The sequence below is a fragment of the Ceratotherium simum genome, chromosome 19 (genome assembly GCF_057802395.1).
Source record: "Ceratotherium simum simum isolate JZ-2026a chromosome 19, ASM5780239v1, whole genome shotgun sequence".
NCBI lineage: Eukaryota > Metazoa > Chordata > Mammalia > Perissodactyla > Rhinocerotidae > Ceratotherium > Ceratotherium simum.
Genome location: NC_141918.1, coordinates 24,038,398 through 24,063,957, shown reverse-complemented (window position 1 = coordinate 24,063,957; position 25,560 = coordinate 24,038,398). Strand labels below are relative to the sequence as shown.

Below are 25,560 nucleotides of genomic sequence, written 5' to 3'. Positions count from 1 at the left end.
ATATTTGCAAATCATTTATCTGATAAGGGGTTAATATCTAAAATATATGAAAAACTCATACAACTCAATAGAAAAAAAAATCTGATTAAGAAATGGGCAGAGGATCTGAATAGACATTTTTCAAAAAAAGACATCCAAATGGTCAACAGGTACATGGAAAGATGCTCAACATCACTAATCAGGGAAATGCAAATCAAAACCACAATGAGATATCACCTCACACCTGTTAGGATGGCTGTTATCAAAAGGACAAGAGATAACAAGTGCTGGTGAAGATGTGGAGAATAGGGAACCCTTGTGCCCTGTTGGTGAGAATGAAAATTGGTGCAGCCACTATGGAAAACAGTATAGAGGTTCCTCAAAAAATTAAAAATAGAACTACCGTATGATTCAGCAATTCCACATCTGGGTATTTATCCAAAGAAAACGAAATCACTCTCAAAAAGCTATCTACACCCTCATGTTTATTGCAGTATTATTTACAATAGCAAAGACATGGAAATAACCTAAGTGTCCACCAACAAATGAATGGATAAAGAAAATGTGGTATATATATATATACACCACATATACATATATACAAGGGAATATTATTCAGCCATTAAAAAGAAGGAAGTCTTCCCATTTATGACAATGGATGGACTCTGAGGGCATTATGCTAAGTGAAATAAGTCAGACAGAGAAAGACAAATACCATATGATCTCACTTACGTATAGAATCTAAAATTAAAAAAAAACAATCTTATAGGTACAGAGAACAGATTGGTGGTTGCCAGAGGTAGAGGGTGGGGTGGGCAAAATAGATGAAGGTGGTCAAAAGGTCCAAATTCCAGTTATAAAATAAATAAGTTCTGGGGATGTAGTGTTCAGCATGGTGACTATAGTTAATAATACTGTACCGCATATTTGAAAGTTACTAAGAGAGTAGATCTTAAAAGTTCTTATCACAAGAAAAAAAAATTGTAACTGTCTGGTGATGGATGTTAACTAAACTTATTGTGGTGATCATTTTGTAATATATACATATATCAAATAATTATGTCTTACACCTAAAATTAATACTATGTTATATGTCAGTTATATCTCAAAAAAAAAAAGCTATGATTAGGTTCTGTTGGAAAGTAGTAGCAACATGAGTAAAAATCTCTAGTCTCAAAATTCATAAAATCTATTTAAAATGGTAAGGTATAAGCATTTAAAAATTAAATCTATATTCCTTAATTCAGTAAACGTTTGTTGAGTGCCTCTTATGTGCCAGGGACTATTCTAGGGATTTTAAAGATGTATTAGTAATCTAATCACAAAATTTCTATTTTCATGGCACTCATATTCTTTTAGCAGATACAGTAAATTTAAAAGTATGTTAGAAGGTGATGAGTGCTTTGAAAAAAGGAGAACAAGGTAAGGAAGACTAGGAGAGCCAGAGGGTGGAGTGGGAGGAATTACAGTATTAAATAGGGAGTTAGAGTGGGCCTAATTAAAAGTGCTAAAGGGGGAAATGGGGAGATGTTGATCACGGGTACAAACTTTCAGTTATAAGGTAAATAAGTTCTGGGGAGCTAATATACAGCATGGTGGCTATGGTTAAACAATACTGTATTGTTCAAAAAATAAAAAAGGATGCTGACATTTGAACAAAGACTTGAAAGAGATGAGAGGGTTGACCACATGAATATCTGGGGAACAATATTTCAGGCCCAGGGAACAGGAGAGGTTCCAAGGCAGGCATGTCTGGTGTATTCAAGGCACAGCGAGGAGAAGGTGTAGCTGAAGTGGAATAAGTGAGGGGTGCAGAGTAACAGGAGGTGAGGTTAGGGATGTTGGGGGTCGATGGTAGTACAGATCATGTGGGACCTTTTGGACCATGATAAGGCCTTAGACTTTCGTTCTGGGTGCAATGAGAACCATTGTAGGGTTTTGAGCAGAGAATTGATAGGGTCTATTCATATCATAGGTCAGGTCAATTATAATCATAAATGTTAAAAATGATTTAAATTTCCCTGTTGAAAGACAGAAATTCTCAGATTCATTTTTTTTTAAATCCAGCTAAACATGATTTATAAGCAATGATATATGTGATTTATATATCAAATCGAAATGATATGGAAAAGTTGGAAATTAAGGACTGAAAGAAGATATGGAGAATAACAAAGAGAAAGCAATAGCTGCAGAATTCAAATCAGACAAAATAAAATTCAAGGCAAAAGAGGATTAAAAAGGACAGAAGAATGGTTCACATCAATAACAAACACAATCACTAAAAAGTTATAGTAGTGTACAAATTCACTGAATATGTGTATCTTTATGTGTACCCCTCCCCGCAAACGAATATATCATACTTGCAAATACTCATGGAAATTTATTTATAAAAATGTACCATATACTAGACTACAAAGAACAACTCAATCTATTTCAAAACGTAGAGATCATAAGGCCATATTCTCAGTGTGTAATGTAATGAAACCAGAAATAAACAATAAAAAGAATGGCCAAAAAAAAAATCGAACTGCTTAGGATTTAACCTACTTTTATTCTGGTGAAAGATGAAATTTTTAAAAAAAGGTATAGACTAGAGCCATACAAAAATAAAAGTGTTGCATAACAAAACCTATGAATTTCAATCAAAGCACAATTCCAAGGAACGTTCATATCTTTAGAGCACCTACAGGAAACTGTGAATGCTTGAAAATAAAATAACCAAGCATCCATCTCAAGAAACTAGATGAAGAACGTTAGCAAAACATAAATAAAAACAAAGAAGAATTTATAAAAATAGGAATTGAAATTAATAACGTGGGAAACAAAAACTACACTAATATAATTTATTGAACATCTACTATATTTGAGATGCTGTTTCAAAAACCTAACTCATTTAGTACTGTTATGATCCCCATTTTATAGATAAAGGAATGAAGCCCAGGGAGATTAACCTACTGGCCCACAATGGCACAGCTCCTGAGGGGCAGAGGCAGTGCTAGAATTCAGGCAGTAGGGTTTCTAAGGACACATCCTCTGTCACTAGGCTCATTATCAGGTCTAGAACTGAAATATCCATACTCCCTATCCACTTCTCTATTCAGCACTATGTTGGAAAATCTGTTTTTTTGTGGAAACCGTACCACAATAATTCTAAATATATAACACTTTTGTTCATTTGATACAAAAAAAATTGTCAGTTTTAGTGTCTGTACTTTTACATCTGGATAAAAATAGGAAATCGTTCCTAAATAAATTTAAGAATTTACTTATTTTACTTAGTCTCTTATAGACAAGCTCTGCAATTTTCTTTCTGACTTGCCCTTGATTATATCTTTTTTTGTGTGTGTGAAGAGGACCAGCCCTGAGCTAACATCCAATGCCAATCCTCCCCTTTGTTGCTGAGGAAGACTGGCCCTGGGCTAACATCTGTGCCCATCTTCCTCTATTTTATATGGGACGCTGCCACAGCATGGCTTAACAAGCGTTGCGTCGGTGCACGCCCGGGATCCGAACCGGTGAACCCTGGGCCACCACAGCGGAGTGCGCGCACTTAACCGCTTGTGCCACCAGGTCGGCCCAATTATATCTTTTTATTATTGTCTGTGTTTAACATCACCTTTCCCCAAAGTTGGAAGCAAAGAAAGGCACAGGAGCTCAGGAAATTGGTACATTTTTCCTACTTATTTTAGATCTGGTAAAAGTTTTAAGAAGGCTAAAATCATTGTCTCAAACAAAGAGCTTGTATAATGTTTAATTTTAATTTATCCTTAGAACTCCCTATCATTTAGAGCCGTAAAATGAGATTTGACTTTTGGTTGGGTGGGAGGGATGTGTGTGCACGCTTGTGTGCGTAACAAGAAGAAACTGAGGTTTGTTTAAAATAGAAAAGACATGGGCCGGCCCCGTGGCTTAGCAGTTAAGTGCGCGCGCTCCACTGCTGGCAACCCGCGTTCGGAGCCCAGGCGTGCACCAACGCACCGCTTCTCCGGCCATGCTGAGGCCGCGTCCTACATGCAGCAACTAGAAGGATGTGCAGCTATGACATACAACTATCTACTGGGGCTTTGGGGGGAAAATAAATAAAGAAATAAAAAATAAAATAGAAAAGACAAAGACTATTTTCAAAATACAGTCATATATAGATAAATAAATATGACCTGATTCTCCAACCTCCTTCATTTAATCATACCCCCACCACGCTACCACCAAAAGTAAAACTTACATTGACAAAGATTTCCGCCACGGTTCCTGGGGTGTTCTCTATATGTCTGTTTATGTTCTCGTGTGTGTGTGTGTGTGTGTGTGTGTGTGAGATATATGTATATATGCAAATATATATGTATATGCATATAAACATACATATTTATATGTATAAATATATATGTAGACACACATATATACATTAGTTTGTTCACATATATATAAACACATGTAGTGGTGCATCATGAAATATAATATATTCCAAATTGAGTTCTGGATTCAATTTGTATGTTCAATTTTACTCTCTGTTTTCCCTTGAGAAAGCTTTTAAATATTTCTGGGACAAAAAATGTTGTGGTAATTTCAGCTGTCCCTGCAACCACTTTCATTATTTCTGTCATTATTACTGCTGCATAATCCGAACATAAAAAAACATGGTGCTGTAACAAATGACTTCCCAGTACTGACAGTTATAGCGGCAGCATTTCAATACTGATGAAAAATTTCCCAGAGAGATCTCTAGCAAGGTTTACATAAACCAAACAGGAAATGGCTGCCACTATTCACATTAAATCCAAACTGTTTGGTGTAACTTTATCTATGTTTTACATTTCAATAAAATCTCTTTTAGTCTCAACTAGTGAAATTTCATACTTATTAAGGTTGGAAGAAGATAATTTGAGGTTTCATGTGTCGTATTCTTATTTGTCCTTTGATAAGATCTTTTAAAGATAATTTTTTAAAAGTTGTTTTACTTTTTGGTAGTTTAAATTTAATGAACTTTGTAAATTTTTATGATAGGGAGAGGTTTGTTATGACTTTTCCCCAGTGGACTGCTAATAGAAGTTAGCTTGTCTAGCCCATGTGCTAGATGCTGTCAGTATCAAACTGCCTTTGACTTTCACACCTCTCGGGGGACTAGTAATTGTTGTGTTCAAACAGCCTGTAATTGTGATCCCGCTGGCTTTCTCAGTACGCTTCTGGCTATTAGAATCATTAAACAACTCAGCACCTGTTAACAGCATTGTAAATATTCAACCCTGCTTGTGTGCAGGTTGAGTCCAATATAGAGAAATCTTACAGAGCTCAGCCTCATAAATTAGAGCTTCTGACAAGTCAATTATTGTGAAACTGGGTTTCTCTGTGAAATAAATGAAATAGCATGCTGACAAAAAGGTAGGCTGTCTGTTTATGGCAAAGAGAAGATAATGACTTGATGATTCAATGCACTGAGCATGAAACGACGTTGTATCCTTTCTCGGTAATTAAGCAGTTGTGTAATATTTCTGTATAAATAACCAGTAAATTATGAATTTTATACTGTGGAGAGTGCAGCATGAAAACAGACCTTTTAGCTGTTGCATGCTTTTTCAAGTTAGTAAAGTAATAATTGAAATTAATGATATGTAATGTTTTAAGCTAAATGCTTATAATTATTTAGGCTAGAAATTGGTCAGTGACTGAACAGTTCACGTGGTAGAAGTGAAGGCCTTATAATGCTACTAATAAAGATCATATAAATATAAACTCCTTTATTCACAGAATAGTGTCAGAATATATTATCTCCAAATTTTATGTGACCTAAAAAAAAAATTCCATTTACATTTAGTTTTATTATTTTACAGTGTCTTGCAAACTAGGTATCTAATTAAGATGTAGCAATATCTTACTTTTATAAGGCATTTGAAAATGTTTTAAGTAACCTTAGAATCTCAGTCCAAATATTAGCAAAAGATAATACTTGGTATAAATCAGTGAAGTTATATCACTAACAAAAATAGATGCATTTTAGTATTTGTGTTGGCTGCATAGGAGACAAGTTTTTAATGATGGATATTTTACTATTATATTCTTGAATATAATATTTTAGCTAGCATTCTCTATTTTTAAGTTGTCACTTTAAAAATAAATAAATAAAAGTTATCACTTACATATACTAGAATGCCTGAAGAAAGCAATTTTAGTGATTTTTTTTACTTCTAAATTATCCCCAGATATCATAAAGATGAGTATTAATATTGAATAAATTGAATATCAATTCAACTACGTAAAATGAATTTTGCATTTCTTCTATTATGGAAATCAGTAAGAATGTTGGTAAGCACATTAGAAAAGAACAATATATTAAGAAGAAATATCGATGGAAATTTTTCATATTATTCTACTCAAAAAAATCCATTAATTTTTAGCAAGTTAGATTATGAATAATATTTTATGTAATCATCAGATAGTTTGTTGTAGTTTCAGAGATATGATTTTAGTTAATTTTTTTTTTCTTTATTGCAACTTATTTTAAATGTTTAAGAAATGTTTACCCTGACTGTACATTATCTGGATAAAACCTACAAAGTAGTTTTTAAAAAGTCCCAATAGACTTAAATAAACAAACTTTAGAAGGGATATTAGCCCATCAAAGTATATCTTACATATACCAAAAACAATAGATAAAATAAATATAAAAAAGAACCTGTAATTTTTGAAGGAAAGTTTTTATCATTACTGGTTTATTTTTTGTAAGTGTAACAAATTTATTCATTAAAGCATAAAATGCTAAAATTGGTATTCCAGTTATTTTTATAGGAGAGTGGCTTGTGGTAATCAGTAGCAACATCCATGAGATTTTTTTTTTCAAATGACCTAATAAATTTATAGTTAAAAATGGAATTTTAACTTTTTGTTTTTCACAGTAATATTATTTTCCTAATGTCTTCTTTCTGTAGTTTTAATGGCATAAAGAATAGTTTGCTTCTTGCTCTACAAATGGTACTACTTAGTCAGTGTCCTGGGCACATTTTCACTTGTGTTTTCAATTTAGAAATAACTTTATCAACTATATCTTATTCCAGACAGCTGAAAATAGTATTGGAAAATTTATAGGCTTAGCAAGCCAAAAGGATGTGAATATAAAGTAAGCACTTATATTGCAGAAAGTTTGGGTGATAAATTTCATTTGTTGGAAAAAAATGAAAGACAAAAACTATTGTTAATAATTTGGAATGGCTTTGGGGATCTGTCTTTTTTATGGGACTTTGAATGTACAGAATTTTTATTTTCACCTCTAATGCAGAATACATTATTCTAACTAAATACTCCTTCTTAGTCATTTTTCAGGATAAAGGAAATATTTTCTAATGGCTTCCAATGCTGGTTTTTCACTTTCATGTATGCCTGGTTAGATAAAAGTCTGTACATTTTTTTTCAATTAACAACAGCCCTGGTTTCAATACTTATCTGTTCATTGATAAATATTGTTTATTTTGGTCTAGGACAAGAGGTTTTCCAGGAAAGGCAATAATTTCTCTACAGACTAAAATTAAAAGTATTTCTTTTTTATGAAAATTAAAATCCTCCATGTATAATTATGATTTATAATTATTTTCCCAAATAAATAACCATTATTAATTTTCCCTCAGCAAAGACTCTCATATTTGGGTGTACCTAGCCATTTGTGCTAACTCCTCTTTCTAATGAAAATATATCCTGCCATGATTTAACTCCTGCTTTGTATATTGATAAATACATTTTTATAGTATACTGACCCCAAACCTTTTCCTTTGAAAATGGGGGGAGTGGGGAGCGGCATGGAATCACAATACTTGACGTGTTTCTTCATCCTTCTCAGATTGTAGTTTTCTTTAGACAGCTCCCATTTGAGATGTTAACACTTTTTCCCAGGCTATGAATATCTCCTTCCTAGTCTTGTACAGATGTAAAACCCTCCTGCTGGGGTTTCAATGATGAGAGCCTGTTCTCTGAGGCCCCATTCCACTCCTGTTCCTTGATTTGGATGGAGAAAGGGGAGGTAGGGCATGTAAATTCTCCATGCTGACTAGGGTACAGGGTTCACCCAGCAGGAATTCAAGAACTGCCATGACTGTGGGGCAGTCCCTCACCTTTTGGATCTATTCCAAGGCACAGATTCCTAGTGCTCTTAGGGATTTGCCAAGAACCTCTTGGAGATACGGGAGGAGCATTCAGGTGAACTGCATGTCCTTAGGTTTTTTACTTGGAAAATATCTGGAGCTGAACCTCTGTGTTTTCTGTCTATTGGAGCTTAGTTAGAAAATTTTATTGTTAGGCTGAGGATGTCCCTTCCAATCTTCAGGATAACATTTATTCCTTAAGCACTAGGGGAACGATAATTGATTAAATTTCCTAAAAGAACTCATCTACCACCCAAACCAAGAGTTCGATGAGTTTTGTAAAGTTACTAAGGATGGATTTTTATACACAAAAGGGAATTTTATATATATAAATATATATTAATATGTTAATATACATATTATATGTGTCTTAACCCTTTCTAAATCTAGTGCATAATTTTAGTTTGCTATAGATGTGTAATGTGAAGTAATTCCAGTTTTAACACTGGAAAGTTAGTATCTTTTTAAAGTGATGCTGATTTTTATCTGCTTGTCTTACAAATGTTTAATGTCTTGTCATTGTTGATCAGTGTCATCAAACTTTCGTATGGGGCTTTTGATCTGTAAAATGAGAATGGTGACTGCAGTTGCTTTATTTCTTTGTATGTGTAATTGTTTTTTGAAATTCTGAAAAGAAAAGAACAATGTGAAATTGAAGTGATCATTTTAATAGAATATATATTGAAACAAATAATGACCTGGCTTGTTTTCTAGCTACTACAATTTGAGTGATGTGAGCCATGATTCTGTGAACAAGTTTCTATCCAATCTGGTCGAGAAGTCCCTGGTTGAGTTGGAACATTCCTATTGTATTGAAATTGGAGAGGTATGACTCAGCCATATACATTCCAACTGCGAAGACTGCCTGGCTTTTTAACAACAGGAGTTTTGCTTCTAATGATAACCAAAAATTGTAATAAAATTGTTGCAATAGCAATTTGTAGTATGAATTATTAATTTTATGAATGTATCCATTTCTGTTGTATTTTTTTATTTATGTCATTTTATCTTTCTTTTGAAATAGGATAATCGGAGCATTGAACCTCTGACATACGGCCGAATTGCCTCTTATTACTATTTGAAGCACCAGACAGTTAGAATGTTCAAGGAGCGTTTGAAACCTGAATGCGGTACTGAAGAATTGCTTTCAATTCTGAGTGTGAGTTTCATGACGTTACTGAATTATTTTTTTAACGTAAAGAGATTATATTTTATAGATTTCATACCTTCTCGTTTACTTTGGGTCTTAAATTGTTGCTATCCAGTTCTTCTTAAAATTTGGCAGAAACTGTTTATGAAGTCCTTCCCTCTGTCAAACAAGATCAATACAAAGCAACATATCTTGGTTCCTACAGGGAGCCAAGTTCCCCATAGATAAGGTGACTGACTGCATAATTTATCATCCAAACCTGGATCTTTCTGATAATGGGGTGGAGCACTATTAATATTGAAGCCAAGATAATAGGTGTAAACTAGGCTGTTGTGGGCAGCCAGGTGATCACCCTCTACTTCTGTCTACTAGCCCCTCTGAATTATAATTGAAAGCTTTTCTTATTGCTTCTTTTGGGTCATTCTTGTTGAATTCATGATGTTACTAAATTTTCCTTACGTAAGGATCCACATGATTAAGATCTCTTAAAATTAATGCCAGGAAAGCTGTTTAACTTCCCCCTCCCAAAAAAAATACAACCGGATTTATCACATGGTAAAAACCTATCCTAAGTTCATTTTTGCTTTCTGCCAAGTAAATTAAAGTTAAAATTACTATTAGGAATACCTCCTCCATCTTCCCTTCTGCATACTATATATGTCCGTTGTTTATTTTTTTGATCTTTGTTGATTTTAAGTATAATAATTTACCACAAAACTTCATTGGTACATTAGTCAGGACATATGTTACAAGTAAATACTGTATATTATCTTACCCCTCAGATGTGTTGGTGCTTTGTAAAAAAGTTAAGAACCATTGGACTATAATGTCTTTAAGGTCCTTCTCTTCTAAATTCACCAATTCTGAGATAGTTCACTTACTTATTAGGTTTTTTCCTATCTCTCCTGTTGGTGTATCATTCTCAGTAGGCTTCAATATCCCTTTCACAGTTTTCCAATTTTTCAGTATTTTCCCTTTGAGAAACTAGTATATAGATTTTGTGCACAGTGTAGGGCCAAGTACATTGTAGTGAGTCAGAAAACATTTGTTAATGAATAGAGAGGTAGATGGATGGGTCCTGTATTAACCAGTTTTCTATTGTTTGCTCTATAGAAAAGAGTGGAGGATTAAAGTATATGAAGTAGCTATCAAAAAAATGATTTTTTTGTAAAATTAAAAATTCACATCTAAGGTAGGTATAAAAAAATGAAGAATATTTTAGATTCCTAAGAATGAGGTTTTTATCATTTCATAGTCAAAGATTCATAAAAACAGGATTTATCTGGGGGAAAGATAGTAATGGTTAATTAATTTGGGCAAGCATCTTAAATTAGTTATCTGTTAGATTTAAGAATATAATTTTTCTTTCATATTTATCTACCTTGATATATTTACGTAGTCCAGTATTTAAAAGTTGTCTGCTTGGGATCACATATAATAATAGCTAACCCCTCTGTGTATTTTTCATGTGCCAGGCACTGTTCTTGGAACTTTACATTGATAAAGTCATTTAATCTTAACAACCATCACTCATTTGATATTGGTAACATCCCGTTTGTATTCCCGTTTTACAGATTAACCAACTTTTTTTTTTGTAGTCTAGCACCTGAGTATGGATTCTTAACCACTGTCCTATGCTGCCTCTCATGTCATGCACACACACACACAGTGAGGTGGAAGATACTGAGGTGGGAGGTACAAAGTACCTCATGTTAAGACCGGATGCACATTGTTTGTAAAGGAGGTTTGTGAAAACCCATATGGCTGTTACATTCTGCTTCCCCTTCCACTCCACTAAAGAAGCCCCCAAATGTATACAGTACCAGAGGAATTAAATTATTATCCTCTATGCTTCAGCCTTCCGCATGAAAAGGCATTGATCAGAACAAGAGGTCTGTTTCTTCCCAGCGTTACACTGCCTAAAACCAGTCACACTGATCTCATGGGGTATTTTTATTAAGATAAAGTCAGCTCTTTTGTGACTAACTAAACGAAACAAATCATCTGCAAATATATGTAAAGTAAACTCAACAGACTATTTATATAGATATTGTTTGGTGTACTCCCTTAAAAATTTCCTCGGCAACCATGTTGTAATCTCTTCATCCTATGATGTTTAGTCCAGGGAACTTCAGCTTCTGCTGGGTAGTGTCTAAGTCTGCAGTGTCTCAGTGAGACTTCTTGTTGAATGAGGATAGTGGGGCATTAGAATCTTAGGATACACAGTGACAAGGAGATATGCAGGCACCACTATTTTATTAATTTCTTATCCAGGAATTATTCTCTATTCACTGGAGAACATATGTGTAACTACCAGAGAAACATTAAATAATAAAGCAAGATTGTGTTTAAAGTAATTACAGTGCTATTTCTAGAAATCATTCTTTCATTGAGAAGTGTTTTTTAAATGTTTTCTGTGAGCACACCAAAGATTCTTAAATGACTCACATAGCCTCATTATCCTCCCTACTCTCACCTCCAAAAATGCATATTAATCTCCTTGTGGTTTTAAGACAAGGAGAAAGCAGCAATCAGACAGGAGCTGTCAGGGACAGAAGGATTAGCACAACTGGGCAAAGAAGAGCAGTGGGGGCTGCAGTTAGTGCTTCAAGGGCCTATTTCCATTGTCGTCGTTTTTATTACTATAGTACTTAATGTCACATTATGTTTTTGAACAGTTCAGTATTATAACTTATTCACTATTAGCATCTCCTTTTACTAAGATACGCCCATCGATGTTTCTGAAGTCATTTTTAAACTTTTTTATTTTTTGAATTTAGTAATTATTTTTAAGAAGAATTTTTAGTATTCCTAAGAAGATCACAACTGAAAAGCTTCTATTCTCTTGAGTATTACTTTGCACTTACTATAATATTTTCATCAATTTAATTTTGACAGTGAATGAAATTTTCTCCTTATTTCTTAGGCCACGTATTGTATTTAACTTTTGGTTTTTAGTTTCTTTAGTATTAAGGATAGTGTAGAAATTACATTAAGATTTTTCTTTTAGGTCCTCTGAGTATGTTCCATTGTGATTATTGTTGGCACAGAGAAAACAAACTAGGAGGTAACCACTGAATGAAAAAAGAATATTAAAACATCGATTCACTTTCACAAAACATTTAAAATATATAAACCTATTATTTCTCTTCAATTAACATAAAGAATAGTTTCAGATGATCTCTTGATTTTATATATTCATAATTGATGATTGATACACTTTTTTAGGCCTTTCTTTCTTTTAGAGAAGGTATGTATTTAGAATCTCATACTAGGCCACAGTTGTTTTTCCTTTATTTAAATGAGTTGAAATTCTTACTCTTTATTTAGTCATTTTGTATGTTACTATCAACTTTTCTGAAATAAGAGTAGAATTTCTTTTTAAGTAGGGATATGATTTTATTTCCTTTATAATATTTACCAGAAAAGGTATTTCCTTTCAAAAATAAAACAGAAAGCATCTAATCAAGTCACTTCATCATGTGTTTTCTTTCGTGGTGCTTATGGCACTCCAGACTTCCCTCTTCTACAGTGTTCCATAGCAGAAGGTTGTCAGGTTTGATATAATGTTCCAGATATTAGGTCCATTTATACCTTATCTTCGTAATTCTATCCTTTATGTTATTTTTCTCTATCAATAGGATGGTTGGGGTCAGCCTGGTATTTTGCAAAATGTTTTTATATTGACAGCATCACCCTTTTGAATGGAGGATGAAGGAAAAAGGAAATTTCTGAATTTACAGGTGAAACTAAACTCTTCCAGATAGCAAGGAGCTAAGCTAAATGAAATTGTCTTAAGAAATATCTTACCCATATAATGAAGTATGCGTAATTTAAAGATTTTATTTATTTATTTTTTCCCCCCAAAGCCCCAGTAGATAGTTGTATGTCATAGCTGCACATCCTTCCAGTTGCTGTATGTGGGACGCGGCCCCAGCATGGCGGGAGAAGCGGTGCGTGCCAGGGATCCGAACCCGGGCTGCCAGCAGCGGAGCGCGTGCACTTAACCGCTAAGCCATGGGGCCGGCCCAGTATGCGTAATTTAGATGTTTTATCCTTAATATATTTATTCTGCATTTGTCTGTGTTAAAATCCATCAGTCACACTTCTATCCTCAGACCGTGTATTTGATTCATCCAAAAACATTTACTGTGTTCCTACAACGTGTGAGGCTCTTTCTAAGTTCAGGAGATAGAATAGTGAACATTACTGACAAACTTTGTGTGTGTGTGTGTGTGTGTGTGTGTGTGTGTGCCTGTCTGTCTGTCTATATTAATACACAGATAAACTATGGGTCATTGTAATAAACCATGAAAGACGCTTGGGGGTTGCTACTGACTGAGTGTGATGCTCTAAGAATGGCAGCAGAATGTTGCCCATCATTAAAAAGAGTATCTAGAAACAAGACAAGATACAGGATTCTGTTCTTCATGTTGATCTTCCCTAGGCAGGAGGTTTGCTATAGACATTTCTGCTGGCCCCACATCAAAAGAACATCATGGAGGGCCGGCTCCGTGGCTTAGCAGTTAAGTGCGCGCGCTCTGATGCTGGCGGCCCGGGTTCGGATCCCGGGAGCGCCCCGAGGCACCACTTCTCCGTCCAACGCGAGGCCGAGTCCCACGTACAGCAACTAGAAGGATGTGAACCTATGACGTACAACTATCTACTGGGGCTTTGGGGGGAAAAAACTGAATAAATAAAATCTTTAAAAAAAAAAAAAAAAAAAAAAAAAAGAACATCATGGAGAAAGTCTGAATGGGGCCCAAAGTGAGCTAGTCAAATGATAAAAGATGAGTGATTTAGGGCATTTGAGTCTAGAAAGGCAAAAGCTTTGAATCAATCTAACTGAAATTAAAATCATGAACTGTATGATTAGAGGCCCTCTTTGGATCTTGAGCACAGTAACTTTTTCAATTAATAGGAAGTTGCATCTGATCCTGCAAGTAATAAACTCAGAGAATTTATTACTTTAATTGATGAATATAATATAGGCCAAAAAAACATAGATTCAAAAAGGGCTGGAATGAATTTATTAATCTTAAAACTGCTGAAGAACTAAAAGGGAAGAGGAATTGCTGTGACTGTCATATTTGGTGTGAGAGATGATGGCCATTCTGTTACAGACCAGGCAGGGCAGGCATTAGAACTGGACCTGTGTGGCAATTACATGGGTTTTTTTTCTCTGGCCCTCTGGGTACTTTAGGAATATTTTTATTGTTCAGAATATTGTGGGGTTTGTTGTTTGTTTTTTAAATGTGGCAGTCTGTTATACTTCAGGTACCTAATTCCTATTGATTATTACTTCATTATGTGTAACTCTTTATTCCAGTCAACACTGAAAAAGAAAATATACTTCCACTCATATTTTCTTCTCTAGTAACACATCTTTTGAGACTTTTGTTTTCACTACACATCTTCTTCCTAAGAAATTGAACTGTTTCTGGCTTACATCTTTAGATGTCATCATCTTTAAGTGACAGTAAAATACTCTATTCTAGATGTAAGACCAAAGATTGTATTGAGACTATTTCTCTTCACTAATCTCATTCTATAAAATTAATCCATTTATTTAAATCTTGTCTTTCCAATACATCCATGAAAAAATAATAACTACCTTTTATTGAAGACCTACCAAGTGCCAGGCACTTTATATACATTATTTATAATCATCAAACCTCCCTTCAAGGTAAATGTTAATATACAGAAAACAAAATTGAAGTTGACTGAGGTTAAGTTTTTCCCGGTTCTATAGAAAGTAGCTCTTTAGAACTCTTTTCCCTGTACCTTACTTCCTCTCCTGGACATATTTATCCTTATCCTGTGGTTTAATTCAGGCTGTAAAAAATGTTTAAAGCATTGAAATGTAAGAGTATATACTTTTAAAAAGTCAATTAAGAAGCAGAGTTACTTTTAAAATTATATGTGACCGGGGCCGGCCTGGTGGCTTAGCGGTTAAGTGCGCACGCTCCGCTACTGGCTGCCTGGGTTCGGATCCCAGGTGCGCACCAATGCACCGCCTCTCTGGCCATGTTGAGGCCACGTCCCACATACAGCAACTAGAATGATGTGCAACTATGACATACAACTATCTACTGGGGCTTTGGGGAAAAAAAAGGAGGAGGATTGGCAATAGATGTTAGCTCAGAGCCGGTCTTCCTCAGCAAAAAGGGGAAGATTAGCATGGATGTTAGCTCAGGGCTGATCTTCCTCACAAAAAAAAATAATAATAATAATATTAATAATAATAAAATAGCTTCAAAAAAATAATAAAATAAAATAAAATTATATGTGACCTTACAACTTAGAATTATAGGTACTAAGTGTAGATGTTAATTACTGGCAAAATAATTATTTCAACATTCCTTACTGAAAACATGTATTTTAAGTTTTAAACAATATGATGCTATTTGGAAAGGTTAGATATTTTATAAGAACTCTTGCCAAGTTTTTTTTAACACCATGAATTAATAAGCTTCATAATTAAGGCAGCTGCTTCACACTTCTATTGTTAACCAGTGACATTACATCTGTCTTGCTCCATTGATGCCCTCCTCCTACTTATTGAAGCATTTAGCAGTTTTGGCAACAGGGATTACATGGCATGGAGTAAGTAGTCTAATTAGATATAAGTGAAAATCCTGAGGGAAAAGGACATTTAAAAAGTAATTTGAAGAATCTCTTAATGATGTTGGCACTGAAAGCCCAAGTCTAGAGTAGAAAGTGCCTGTTGTCATGGCAAACAAGGCTGGTGATTTGATATGTTCAGTGGACTTTTAGAAGGTAGCCTATTTTAAAACAGTAATAGAAATGAAAAGATTTCAAAGTTAGGGAAAATTTGTTTGAACAGATTTTTCAAAATATGCTTGCCGTAGTATTAATAGCTTTGAAAGAAGGCAAAATGTGCCCCAGATATATTCTGTGTATAGAATTTTCAATAAATTTTTAAAAAGATGTACTCAGTTGTTATGGTTCTTGTGATTAGACAGAAACGTGAGATTATATTTATATATCAAATATCCAATTTGTAAAGTTGTGAAATTCTTATTTTTCTACAAAGCATTGGATAGTGAACAAAAGTATGAGTTTCATGTGTTAATATAAAATAGAACCATTCCAAATTTAGAAAAGTACCGAAGCAGTAAGAATTTTATGTATCAATAAATTTCCAGGTTTGGCATTTCTCTGTACTGCTTTCTTTAAAAGCAGACTGATTCTTTGCTTTGCCCATATATAGAACATTTTCAGTAATATAGCGCTTTTAATGCTTGAATTTTGTCCTATTTGGGGCACAGCTACAAATTCTTTGGTAGAAAATTGCAGAAGTATCTTTCTTAAACAGGAGATTGGAAAAGTAAGCAAGAATTTCTTTTTAAAAGAGAGAAATTTAAAACAAAATAAATCAAAAAGACAAGCCAGATATGAATAGCATTGGTAGGGTACCCAGCATGTAAAATTAAAGAGTTCATTAGAGGGAAAATGAAAGGAAGGAAAGGTTAACTGAGTAACAGTGAACATCACCAACCTCATGGCCTTCCATTTCCAAATAACCTCCTGACAGTCGCAAGATCCCATCTGCTACTCTTTATCTTCCTAGTGGGGAAACCTAATGGGATATCTTCCAGGGTTCGTGAGAAGAGCTTCTCTAACCCTCAGGCTGGGGAGCTGCCTGGCATCTTTTGGAGAGGCACAGATGGCAAATGTCTTGAAAAAAAGTATCTTTCTACTTCTCTTGGTCTCTTTCCCTTGAGACCTTCCCTAGTCTCCATATTTCTTAGCTTCTTCCTAGCTTTCTGTGCTTATAAGCTTTTCTCAGCACAGAGAAAAGTGAATTGTTTTCCTGGTAAAAGGCCACAATCTCAGATATGTCTCTTGTGATTTAGTGGATTACTCTTAAGATTTTTAAGCTGATTATGTTCTGATGAGCATAAAAAGTATTTGTGATATTATATGAAATTTGTTCTACTTTTAGTTTTTGATTCTTTTTTTATTTTATTACTTTTGGCTTCCTAAACTGTCCCACAGAATAAGAAGTCAATTACTAGGATTCAAAAGGTTGGTGATTAAAGAGGGTTGTTAATTAAGAAATATGAGTTTAGATACAAAGGTATAGATAGCTTTAATATTTCTTCTGTTATCACCTAGTTTAACTTTCTCATTTTTCAAGAAACAAAGACCTAGTCTTGCCCAAGATGACACAATTAGTATGGAAAAATAATACAAAAACTCACCTCCCAGCAGGGAAAGGGCAGAGTTGAAATTAGAATTCATATCTCCCAGCAGCCTTTGAAATGTCTTTTCTCGTTTCTTTCCCTTTGCTGTTTTGTACTTTTCTTTTTCCTCTTACATCTTAATTTGCCCTTTTCTTTAAACTTACAAGGCAAGGTACATAAAAAGGATGCACCATTAGCCTTCTCAGCCCTAAGCTATCTGTAAAAAACACTTTTGGCTTGTCATCATTTATTAAGATTTGTTTAAGTGTTCTAGCCAATATTCAGTGCACTTGGGAGAATACCAAAGACGTAGAAGATAGACCCATATCATACTAGAGCCCACAGAGCCCATTAAAAACAAAGGAATAAGCTTGTGCTGAATATGTCTGTCTCTTCTGCTGCTTTACCTGTGCATAGGAAGTGTTTAGTCCTACTTATGGCGTTCAAGGCAAAAGAGTTGTTGACATTGTCCTCTCCAAAAGTCAGAGTTAACCAGCCTGGCCTGTGGGCGAGATTGGATCACCAAGCTCCTGCAGGTCGTATAAGAGCATTTACAAAGGGAGACTCCATTTAGACATTTTTAAATTATAAATATAATCTTGGATGGTTTCATATAAATAAAGTCGTATTTATAAAACCCAGGGTAGTTTGCTTTTCAGGGAACCCTATCATGAATCATTTGGCAAAGTAAATCATTATTCATTTGGTTTTGAAAATATTTTTTGTTTGTCATTGATAGTAATTTTTGGCTTAACTTGATATCATAACTATTTAAAATCGTCAATACACATACAATCACATTGGGGAAACAAAAACAAAGAAAATAATATTGAAGATTATTAGCTTGCTGGGAATAAAATCTCTTCCCTAAATTCCAACCATTTGTCACTTCATTCTACTTTGAGTAAGCAGAGCATTGTTTAGACTTTAAAAATAATTGGAAAATAAATGGAAATTTTAATATTGGATAAAAGATTTTAAAATATAATTTTCATATGCTATAAATTGGTTTCCGCTCAAAATGTTTCTAATTTGATTCCAAAAATGTTTAAGTACTCTAAACTTATTGTTAAGGTCTCATTGGTCCAGCAGGTGGAGCAGTTCAGAAGTTAATGCTAGCTCCTTCCTCAGTTAATAATGGTGATCAGAAGTGTTCCATAACGTTTAGGGTTCCTGTCCTAAATATATTCTAAATACAAATAATGCCAAAACATTGTATAAACTAAAAAATATACCATCCTGCCTTTTATTCTCACAAAGCAGCTAAGTAGGTAAATAAGTGTGATCATTTCCAGTACTTAAAGCCAGCTGAATGTATTTCAGATCGTTTCTGTGTAACAGAGCAGAAGAAAAATTAAATATCCTTCCCAACCCACAGCTGGTATAAGCAGAGTCCTAGAATATTACATTATTTTGGAAACATGGAATTTTAAAAGGAAAAAATAATCATAGAAATACTTCTTGCTACTGAGGGACATACAGCCTTTTAGGTAAACTAACATGCCAGGTTTTTCCTTATGTAATAATATAGAGAAACACAATAGAATCACTATAAGCTTTTAAAAAATATTTTTAACTGTATTAACACAGTTTTGGATAAAATTTTTGTAAATTTTCTATTGTAAAGTATGTTAAAGTGTATCCTAATACGTATTTAAAAACAAGTCATTATATTTAGCCATCTCCTTGGTTGATTGAATCTTGTTTTTCAGGTAATACTACTTTTAATAAGTTTGAGAGTTTTTAATGAAAACAGTACAATTACCCTTCCTTAATTTATTTGTTACTCCTAACTATATTTCCTTATACTTAATAAATAATAGATTGTTCTCCCACTTCATTGGTTGTTATCAGACCACCACTAGTCCTCATACATATTAGCCGTTATTTAGTCTGTATAGAGATTTATACCTCCTGACCATTTTCTCCCAAGACAGTTTCTTTTCCATTAATCCTTCTGAGTAGTTCGTTTTTATAGTCCTTCTGTTTTAAAGAAAAGAGCCAATAGTCCAAGTACAGAAAGATTCCATAACTATGACTTTTGTGATATCACCACCAGAAGTACCTCACGGAGTTATTGGAAAGATTAAATTAGTTAACATAGGTGAAGCACAGACCAGCCCTTTCCTCATTTACAGTAAATGTTAGCTATTATTATATTTAATAATAATATTTATTGAGCACATACTATGTTCCAGGCACGGAGGATATAGTAGCAAACCAGGCTGATGAAGTTCCAGTACTCATGGACCTTATATTCATAAAGTGGGGTTGGTAAACAAACAAGTAAACAAGTAATATAATTTCAAGTGGATATAGGTGAGATTTTAAAAAAATAAGGCAAGAGTCTGAAGGTAACTAGAGGAGACTGTTCTTCATAGGACAGTTAAGGAAAGCTTTTCTGAGGAGATGATATTTGAACAGAGACCTGAGTGACATGAAGGAGCAACTTATGAGAAAGCCTTGGGGAAGAAATTCTAGGCAGAGCCGAATAGCAAATGCAGAGGCCATGAAGCAGGAGCTACTTGTCAGGTCCAGGGAATAGCAGGAAAGCCGGTGTGGCTAGAGTGGAATAAGCGCTGGGAGGCATGGGAGGAGGGCCTGGGTCATCTACGGCCTTGCTAAGGGGTTTGGATTTTATCCCAAGTGTCAGAGAAGCCATTGGAGGGATTTTGATGTAAAGAGTGATGTGATATTATTTATTCTGAAAAGACCACTCTAGATCCTTGGTAGAGAAATAATTTTTGCAGAAAGTCAGGATGAGAGAAAATGGCTTGGATAGAGTGGTCAGAAGTTGAAGTGATGAGTAGTAATTGGACTCAGGATGTTTTGACGGTCGAACCAACATAATTGATGGATTAATTCTAAGTAAACAGGAAATAAAGATGATGCCTGGGGTTTTGGCCTGAACAAGTTGGTGAGAGAAAATACCATTTATTGAGGCGAAGAAGAGCAGGGTCTGTGTTTGTTTTAGGGGGGACTGCTGACAGACATATGGATGGTATTAAAAATTTCCAAGTCACGAGGTTTGTTGAGATCATCTGGGCAGTGAGTATTGACAAGAGGTCTGAAGATTGAGCTCTGGGAACTCGAGTATGTTGAGGTTGGGGAGAGAAGGAGGGAAGGTGGCTCAGCAAAAAAAACTGAGAATGAGGGACAATAAGTGAGAAGAAAAACTTTCAGGAGAGTACCCTGTCGTGGAAGCCAAGGGGAAAAAAGTATTCAAGAAGGGGATGGTGATTAACTGACTTAGACTGTTGATGTGGCGTCAATGACAGCTGAGATTAATTATTTGGCTTGATAAGATGGCGATCCTAGATGTCTTTAATGAGTAATTTCAGTAGAGTGATAGATAAAAGCCTTATTTGAAAGGACTCAAGAGAGTGAGTTTTAAGAAAGCAGAGATAGCAAATACAGCTAATTCTTACATGGAGCTGGCGAGGGCGTGGTATGAAATGAGTTTTCTTTTTCTTTTTTAATATGTTATAGTATATTTGTATGCTGATAGAAATGATCCTATAAAGAGGGGAAGAAATGATTTTGAAAGAGCAAAGTCCTTAAGAAAACAAAAGGGAAATAGAAATCATTGAAGAATTGAAGAATAAGTTGAAGAATTGGCCTTAAGTAGAAGTACTTCGAGACAATTGACCATTGTAACAGGAGAAAAAACAAGGTATTTAGGGATAGATGCAAGGAGGTTGGTATTGATAGTAGGATAATGAGAAAATTCTCTTCTGTTTGCCTTATTTTGTTTTTTTTTTTTTTTTTTTGAGGAAGACTAGCCCTGAGCTAACATCCGATGCCAATCCTCCTCTTTTTGCTAAGGAAGATTGGCCCTGGGCTAACATCTGTGCCCATCTTCCTCTACTTTATATGGGACGCCGCCACAGCGTGGCTTGATAAGCAGTGCGTAGGTCCTGCCCGGGGTCTGAACTTGTGAACCCTGGGCCGCCGAAGCAGAGCATGAGAACTTAACCACTATGCTACCTGGCCGGCCCCTGCTTTAATTTTTGTATAAACTAAGAAGCAAGGTCATCAGCTGCAACTGAGGAAACGGGGAAAGACCCGTAAATATGGGCAAAGGCCATTATAGACTGAAGTGGCGGTAGTATGGTGGAATGAATATGGTGTTTGTATTTAGGAAACATGGGTTCATAACTCAGCATGGCCATTTTAACCTCTTTGTGTAAGTGGCAAGTCATTTAATCTCTCTAAGCCTCAGTTTCCTCATTCGTTAAAAACTGTGCAATCATACCTGCCCTACTTATCACAGGATTTGTGTGAAGATCTAATAAGGTAAAAGATATGTGTTTGAATATAGCTGACCTTGATCTAGATAGATTTTTTTGTTTTGTGTTATATTTCAGTTTAGATTTATTATTTGTGTTTTGCTTTTAAAACTCTCTCACTCTAGACACCTTAACATTTTTTAGGGCTTCAGAACACTTAGTCTCTCTCTGTCAGAAAGGCTGGCCTTGCTGGACTCACTAAGGAACTTGTTATTTCATTATTAGTGGTTTGGAGGAATAAAGAAGAGTACAGAGTCGTGCTTCTTTAGGATCCCAAGTGCAGCTTTGCCCTCACCCTGGCATGTATCCTTTAGTGAGTTTTATTGCTGCTTTTCTTTTTTTTTCAAACGTATGGTAACTTCGTTTGAGAGATCTTGGTATCCTTGATCGCAGTGTCATTTTCTGAGTTTTCTCTTAGGTTGCTCTACCCCTTCTCCCTTGTTCCCTCTTCCTTTCTCCTCAGGTTAATATTTCACTAGAGGTTCTGGGTTTACTGGACCACAGCAGAGTGACAAAATCTGTAAAAGCAATGATTCCCCACTGCCACATCATCCTACCTCCAAATAAAAAAGCACTATGATTCTTTCATGAGACATTTCCCTGGCTTCCAGACCAATGTCTATGCTCCTAAGAGTGCTCATCTATTTACAGTTGTTAAAAGCCACTTAGTAATTAGAAGAAATCATAAAGTAATTATGATTAGTAATAGTGATTATGGCTGGGTGATTACTCCTTCACTAAGATGCTTTGCAAATGGATTAGCACTTCTTTGAATTAGGAGTTTGGACTTGAAATCTATGGGGAAGCTATATTAGTAAGAAAAATGTTCTTTCTACTGGGACTAAGCAGAAAGCTGTAAAACAGCCAGGAAGCCATTGGGAACCTGGCTGAGAGAAAAATCAGGCAAATCAAATTGGCCATTTTATTAGGCATATATACATCTGGAAAAATTCTCTTCATTCGATTGCAGTTAAAGCTCTGGTCAGTTTAAGCTAGTTCATTTGTAATACCAACTCTAAGTTGGGCTGTGATATTTAGTAGTTTCTCTTCCTGAATAATTAGGTGAGTATTACATTATTTAATATGATACTTGGGGGAGACCATGAAGTCTAGGTACTTGCAAAATATAGGTTTTCAAAAATCAGCATTTTTGATACACAAATAGACAAAGCATTACTTCATTTTAATTTCTAATGAGGAAGTTAATGTCCATTCTTTGTGTTATTCTGCACTTTTCTAATCCCTTCCTCTGCTGCAGTTTCTTCTTTGCCTACCTTACTGATTACATTTTCTCTTGCTTGTCCTTCATTTTGTCTTATTTGGAAGCTTATCTGTTCCATACCTATTACTATCCTGTAGATATTCTTAAACACACATCTTCAACAGCCCAGCAAGTATTTATTTAGCACCTACTGTCTTAGGTGCAAGAGGACAGTGATAATTAAGATATGGTCCCTGTCTTCAAGAAAGGAAAAGGCCTATGTCTAAGAAGTAATTATAGTTTGATATTAACTATTTTAAAAGTGTAAGTTGTGGGGCCGGCCCGGTGGCGCAAGCAGTTGGGTGCGCGCGCTCCGCTGCGGCGGCCCGGGGTTCGCTGGTTCGGATCCCGGGCGCGCACCGACGCACTGCTTTGGCGAGCCATGCTGTGGCGGCGACCCATATAAAGTGGAGGAGGATGGGCACGGATGTTAGCCCAGGGCCGTCTTCCTCGGCAAAAAAAGAGGAGGATTGGCGGATGTTAGCACAGAGCTGATCTCCTCACAAAAAAAAAAAAAAAAAAAAAAAGTGTAAGTTGTACCAGCATGCCTAGAGCACACTGAAAGTCTTTTATTAAGAACATGGGCTTTGGAGTCACACAGACATGACTCCACCATTTTCTAAGTATATGATCTTGGGTTAGTCACTTAATCTCTCCAAGCTCCAAGTTCCTCTACAAAATAAAGGGGAAGATTAAATAATGTGTGTAAATCCTCAATATATTACCTACCCTATGCTAGTCATTCATATCTGTTATTGCTAGTTTACATTGATAATAATATTTTAATATTGATAACAAGTTCTAGTAGTTGATGCATTACAATATATATAAATCATATCGACATAGGACAAATACCATTATCCTCTTCTATAAAAAAATTTTACAGGATAAGTTCGGAATCCTTAGCATGCCATATGAGATTGGTCTGAATCTGGCTGCAGTATAGGTTGGAGTGAAAATAGCCTCCACCTTCAACTGCTTTTCCTGTTTTGCTCCTCTGTGGAGCTCGTGCTATTCCGTATGCCAAAAATGCCTCCTTCCCCACCTCAGCCAGGACAGTTTTCACACACTAGTCAAGACCTGTCTCACTTATCTGTATGAAGCACTAACTAAATAAAAAGAAAACATCATAAAATCATTGGTTAAGGGGTAGTTTATTCAACAAATATTATTGGGTAAAGTGTGTAACATTTTGGAAAAATATTCAAGTTAGATTCCAGTTTCATAGCATGTACCAGAATAAAGTTCAGTCAGATTAAGGATTAAAGCCAAGAATAATGTTAAAATTTCAAAGAAGGAGAGGGAAAGAAACACAAAAAAGCATAAAGGAATTAAAGAAATTACAAAAGGAAATGAATTTGCCTACATAAAAATATAAAATACATGCATGTCTCTATATATAAAATTTTAAAAACATTAATATTTGTTATAAGTATGATAGACAAAGGGTAATATGTTTTAATTTTTTAAGATTAAAAAATAGAAAAAAGATCCACTGTGACTCCAATGGTAAAATGAAGAGGGCTTTAAATAACAACCTATGGAAGAATAAATTCATTTTTAACAAATATCAAAAAAATTCAACCTTCTCAGTGACCAAGGAAATAGGAATTGAAATAAAAATAGCAATCTCTTTATCCTATTAAATTATTGGAAATTCAAAAAGGATAATACTCATTGATGGTGAGAGTGCTGTGAGTTGTGACATTCCCAGACACTGCTAAATAGAGTCTTCATTGACCCAATCTTTCTGGAAACAAATTTGATAATATCTACCAAAGTTAAAAACAAAAACAAGCTTTAAAAAATTTCTGCTCCCTGGTGTTGTAATTCCTTTTCTAGGAATCTATCCTAAGGAAACAAGTGTATTGTCAAGATAGATGTACACAGATGTTCATCACAGTGTTATATATAATAGCAAAAAAAAAATGGAAAACTTTTCTAGAAAGACTAATATCTCTTTAAGAATAAATAATTTGTAATCATTTAAACAGAAACTTAAGTTTTTGAATGAGAATCAGTGGAAAAAGTAGATTTTGATTTGTTTTCACATAACCGTATATGCATATTCTAGGATTGAGATATTTATGCTTGCCTTGTCAGATAATAGAGGATCACTTACTAATTAACTGAGAGTGTTGAAAAGCTCTTTTAAGAAAAAGATCTAACTAGTAACTAATAATTCTTAGTAAACTGTAGTCTTCCCACTGTGAGAAAGAATAAAATGGATACTTTTATGCTGAGCCATTTTACATATAGCAGAAGCCTAAATAGGAATTTCCTCTCCAGTGATACATTTATAAGCCAAGTGTCTTTTGATTTCTCAGCTCAAAGAAATGAATATTCCCCATTCTCATACTTACATGTACTCTGAAAAATTTTGTTGTTACTACCAAATAAAATACGTAGATATGGTATTTATTACAGTAGTAGTATTCACACCATCTGCATTTTATTTTAACATTACATTCTTTTAAAAAAAGACTCTACTTATTTTACAAACAATGTTTTCCAGCTGACAATCCAATAGAATATAAACACGTCTCAG

At 34.8% G+C, this 25,560-nt stretch overlaps 1 protein-coding gene across 2 annotated transcripts in view; it reads left to right on the top strand.

The window, feature by feature from the left end:
- Positions 1 to 25,560, top strand: part of ASCC3 (activating signal cointegrator 1 complex subunit 3) — a 344,123-nt gene that overhangs the window by 262,834 nt on the left and 55,729 nt on the right. For both annotated transcript variants that reach the window (XM_004422154.3, XM_087443924.1), the window contains exons 35-36: positions 8,817 to 8,928; positions 9,127 to 9,261. In XM_004422154.3, the coding sequence (XP_004422211.2) occupies positions 8,817 to 8,928; positions 9,127 to 9,261 (247 nt within the window). The remainder of the gene's footprint in view (positions 1 to 8,816; positions 8,929 to 9,126; positions 9,262 to 25,560) is intronic.